The sequence below is a fragment of the Penaeus chinensis genome, chromosome 36 (genome assembly GCF_019202785.1).
Source record: "Penaeus chinensis breed Huanghai No. 1 chromosome 36, ASM1920278v2, whole genome shotgun sequence".
NCBI lineage: Eukaryota > Metazoa > Arthropoda > Malacostraca > Decapoda > Penaeidae > Penaeus > Penaeus chinensis.
Genome location: NC_061854.1, coordinates 21,871,885 through 21,876,884, shown reverse-complemented (window position 1 = coordinate 21,876,884; position 5,000 = coordinate 21,871,885). Strand labels below are relative to the sequence as shown.

Sequence of the window (5,000 nt, the reverse complement as noted above, 5' to 3'; positions counted from 1 at the left end):
CAATCTGCTCACTCTTCTCCACCAACTGAAATTTTAGGAGATTTATGGTAGGAAATAAGTCACTATATAATCCACATCAAAGACAGCTCGGTTGAAAAATTATTAGATTGTGATGAAGAGTTTTTAATAAAGTACATTTTATCCTTACAGGGTGATGTCTTCTATCGACCAGAAGCAAGCAATGGAGAGCTGGTTGTTATTGACCGTGAGGTGCTCAAAGTGTCGGAAGTGTATCAGTGTTCTTCCCCTGGATGGTGCCGTGGGTTGCCCTTTAGTGACGGGATTAACATTGGCCACATTTCACCTGACAGAGAGGCAAGTCTGGCCGCTCAAATTTTTTGATAATTTATTAATTTGATTTTCTATTCATGAGGCTGTTATTTATAATTCTCATCATTATATTGGATGAATAATATTGAAATTTATGAAATTTTAGGATGGTTTTGTGGTGAGGACGTACAATCCTTTAGTGAAACCGATGCCTCTTGTAAATGAGCTGGGGCTGAGTTTGGCAATCAGGTGTATTCAGGTATGACTTTTTTTTTCTCTCTCTTATTTCTTTGAACTCTGTGAATATATACTTTGCTGCAGATGAAACCAGCTCCTGTAGATTGTAACTAGATTACTTTACTTTGATTGCAGAGCTGTCCTTATGATATTCAGCTGGTGTGTGGTGTGTGTAATATTGAATTATATGTGTTATCAGATTCTATTAAACATTTATGAATGATTCTTAATAGGTTTTTGGTGGTCCAGAACAACAGTCAACATTGTCAGCAGGTCTGGATGAGGATATACTTATGGTTGCAGCAGGAAAAGAATTCACTCTTGTTAGAACAGTTGGTGGCAGGGTAAGATTTAGTGAATATCTTTGTAGCACAGACATTAACATACATGAGTGGCATGTGTATGATATTTAATAATAAAAAAATATTATATGCATAATGTGAATATTGATATTCACGAAATATACGAAAAGGGATAATTAGATAAATAGAAAGTGCAAAGAGTTTACTGAGATAAAATTCTTTATTGAATAATAATCATGGTCCCCTTGGCTGTGTTTTTTTAGGTATATTACAGTGGGAAAGCATCTTCTGTGGGTATGAAGCAGGGCAGCAGTAGTAGTGCAGCTGCCAGCAGCAGTGGGGCTGGAGGTGCCATTGTCAGTGCCAGTGGAGTAGCTGGCACAAGTGCAGGTGGATCAGGTGGTGCAGGATCAAGTGCTGCTGCAGGTGGAGGTGGTGGAGGTATAGTGAATGGCCCCAATACTCCAAGTGCTCCAACCGGAAGGTGGCCAGAGTTGACCATTACCAAGTCTCCACGCATTGTACATCTGTCAGTGGGCCATGAGGGGCAGCATTCTGTTCTGGTGTCAGATGAGGGCTCGGCTTTCTTTGTTGGAACTGCAAGACGTGGGGAGGATGGGGATTCCAGTAAGTGAAATCTTTAGACCTACTCGATTAGTATCAAAAGGGAGAAAAAGAGAAATGCTTAATTAACCAATATGTTATTTTTTAAAGATATTTGTTTATATTCACTGATTTTTTTTGACTACTGTTTATTTCATGGTATTAAGAAATGGTAACATGATCTTGTGTGATTCTTTAAGGTAAAGGTCGTCGGCAACCAAAACCAGTCAAACCAAAGAAGATGATAAAGTTAGATGGACATTTTGTTACCAATGCAGCTTGTAATAACGGAACCTCTGCACTTGTAACACGTGATGGGGAGCTCTACATGTTTGGCAAGGACACTTCACATTGTGACAGTACCACAGGTTAGTGCTCTGTTTGTTGCTGCTCCCTTTTACAAATTGACTGTAATCAGATTGACAGTTATTTAAAAGACTAATTTTCTGATATTTATAATCTTATAGGCAATAATCCTTCAGAGTTTCAATTAAGTTTCTAGACCTCTTATCAGCCTAGTTGCTGAGCAAGTCAAGACATGTTACAACTGCTCACATTTACAAAATTGCAAGTTACTATTCATTAATCAGATGAAATATGCCATTATTTGAATGAAAACCTTTTTTTTTTTTGGGGGGGGGGCAAAATTTTGAGTCTACTTAGAAATACTTTTCTGCACAGGATTGAATATCAGTAACATGGAAACATAGTCATATATTCAAAACCCAAAGCATCCAGGTGCCCAAGAGCTTTCTTGGTTGTTTGTGAGGCTGCACAGCACAAGTTTAGTAATTTCAGCCCTTGGTTCCTGTTTATCCCCATATCCAATAGCTTTACATGCAAAAGTATTATAAAAAGAGAGATCAGAGTTTCCTGCATATTTTGAGGGCCTTTAACCCTGGCTGAAGGTACACAGTGCATGACTTTTACATACTCTTCAGTTTGCCATGAAGAACTTAGAGCCACACGAAGCATCAAGACAACCTTGACTCTCAGGCTTTGGCTAAAAATTTACTTTCACCTATGGGTTGAGAACTGGGCGGAAAGAGTTTGTCAGACTTACAGAAATAATTTGTTTTTGTATTGTTGCCTGAAATTTATAATGTGACTAGAAGTTATCAGGATTATATATATCATCTTCATAATCATTAATTAAATATCTTATTTTCCAGGTCTTGTCACTGATCTGCGGGATGTCCATGTGAGTGCAATATCTTTAGGTAAGGCTCATGCTATTGCCCTGACAAACAAAGGCCAGATTTACAGCTTTGGGATCAACAATAAAGGCCAATGTGGAAGGGATTTTGTGCCACAGATTAAGGAAGGAACAGGTTAGTGTGAGAATTGGGAAAACTAAGTATCATAGTTACATTGCACGTGTCACTTGGATTGGTTTGGGGCAAGAGCTATTACTGCATGTATGTGTTGAATGCATTAAATGTAAAGAAGGATTTCAAAGGAATAAGTCTTTTCAGTGTAGGTGCATGTCTGATCTAAGTTTGTAGTTAGAATTCTGTTCCTGTTGCATTGCCAGTCACTTGCAGATTATTTGATGATACAGTTGCCATTTCCATTTGTGGACTATGATTCTATTCAGCATGTAAAAAACACATGCACTCTGCAAGATTATCTAGTTATATGACATGCATGTATGTTTGCTTACAAAACTATCTTTGCATTATTGTTAAAAAGGTGAATGCCTACTTCTGGGGAAAAAAAAAAAATCTGCACTCTTAACCCCTAGGATCCAGATGCTTCACTACCTGTGCATGGCTCAAAATTCAAGCATTAGGCTTACTTGAGAAGCCACTCTTAATGGGTGTGCAGCTTGTGGGCCGGGTGCACACAAACACATGCGTGACGATGGTGAGACTCCATACCTCCCCTTTGCAATGTTATTTTCTCTCTTTATGCATAAGTGGTTTTAGCTTTTTTGCTGTTTTCTAATGTCTATATTATTCATTTGATTTGTTTTATCCAGATGGTAATAGACTGTTTACCTTGCACAGACTTCATATCATCTCTAGTCCATAACTGAGCTTGGAAACAGCATCCTCCCTGGACAAGCACTCTTCCAGTCATGGCTCATGGATGGTACATTGCACATGTGTATCAATGAAAATAATGCAAAACCCTTTCCTAAATGCCCACCAAATCTATTCACTCTTCAAGGGCTTCGTGCACTGGATGCAAGGCATTCCCTTCACACTGACCCTCAGCCCAATTTTCAGCATGTTCACTTCACCCACCCTTCAAGCCATATTTTTCAATGACATGATAGTCATATCATCCGGATCATAGGGGTTAATCCCATTTCTTAATTTACTGGTTGATTAATTTATTGTTCCATCAAATAAAATGAATGATTTTGATTAGTTTTCTTTTTTACTTTTTTGTATATTATATGATTAGTATTTCTAATTAACCCATAGCCATGTTTTGCTGTTTCTAAAAGTAGACTATTTTTTATATTTTTGGATGCTACATTAGTGTGTGTATATGTATATATATATTCACATATATATATATATTTTTTTTTTTTTTTTTTTTTTCCCCTTGTGATTTTGTCACAGGCAGGAATATTGTGAGACAAACTTGAGCTTTTACCTATAAAGGAATCCAGTCCAAACACTGAATGCACTATTCAGATAAGCTATATTCTGAGCAATGGCCATGTTTAATTCTAAGGCACCTTTCAGCCTGAGTATTAGTCATTAGTATTCTAGAATCATTAGTGGTTATTTAATCAAGAGACAAGAGTCTATGAGCTATTAGCTATGTGCTTATATTAATTCTAAAAATGAGTTAAGATATTCCTGACTGTAGAAAACATTTTGAGTCCCATTTTTTATAACTTTAAAATTTCACTATGGCTAAACTACCGTAGCTAGTACTGTATGCCATTAATGCATTTGATTGTGGTGCATTTTAACTTTGCTTCCGGAACATAATCTAAGGTTCATATGCAAATGTCAGGCTGTCCCATCCCTCCCCCATGATATTCTGTAATATGTGTTTTAATTCTGAATATAAAATGGTTACCTCCTGTTGCTTTAGGCATGTCTATGTCAGTTGGGCCAGCAGGGGAGGAGGACATAGAGGATGAAGATGGTGCTGAGAGTGAAGAGGGGGGAGAAGGAGGCATGTGCCCGCCTGGCCGACACCGATGGGTCCGTGACCATTGCCTTGTCTGCACAGTCTGCCATGAGTGTACAGGCTACGGAGCAGCCTGTGTTTCCAGTGGGAGGCCCAATAGAAATTCAGGACAGTTAGTATCATCTTGTGCTGAGAAATAGTTGTGGTGATATTTGTTTGTGTGAGGGATATTATGTGAACAGCAGTTTGATTTTGATCTGTAGTAATGTTTTTTTTTTGTGTGTGTGTGTATGTGTGTGAATTTTTTTTTTAGTAAGATAAAAAAAAATTAAGGAAAACTGTTTTCATTATGTTTGAGATATAACAAAAAAATAGATAGTAAGAGCAAGGATCTGAATTTACATTCATTAATATGTGAAGTTTCTCTGTTAGGTCATTGCATTGGGTTTTGTTGGGATGCATTTATGCTCTCTTATTTCTCTTTTGCATTAT

At 37.5% G+C, this 5,000-nt stretch overlaps 1 protein-coding gene across 1 annotated transcript in view; it reads left to right on the top strand.

Moving 5' to 3' along the window:
- LOC125044663 (E3 ubiquitin-protein ligase MYCBP2-like) overlaps positions 1-5,000 on the top strand; it is a 100,520-nt gene that overhangs the window by 9,518 nt on the left and 86,002 nt on the right. Inside the window, 7 exon segments of the mRNA XM_047641460.1 lie at positions 151-315; positions 437-529; positions 741-851; positions 1,073-1,436; positions 1,613-1,780; positions 2,585-2,743; positions 4,470-4,680. Coding sequence (XP_047497416.1) covers positions 151-315; positions 437-529; positions 741-851; positions 1,073-1,436; positions 1,613-1,780; positions 2,585-2,743; positions 4,470-4,680 — 1,271 coding nt within the window.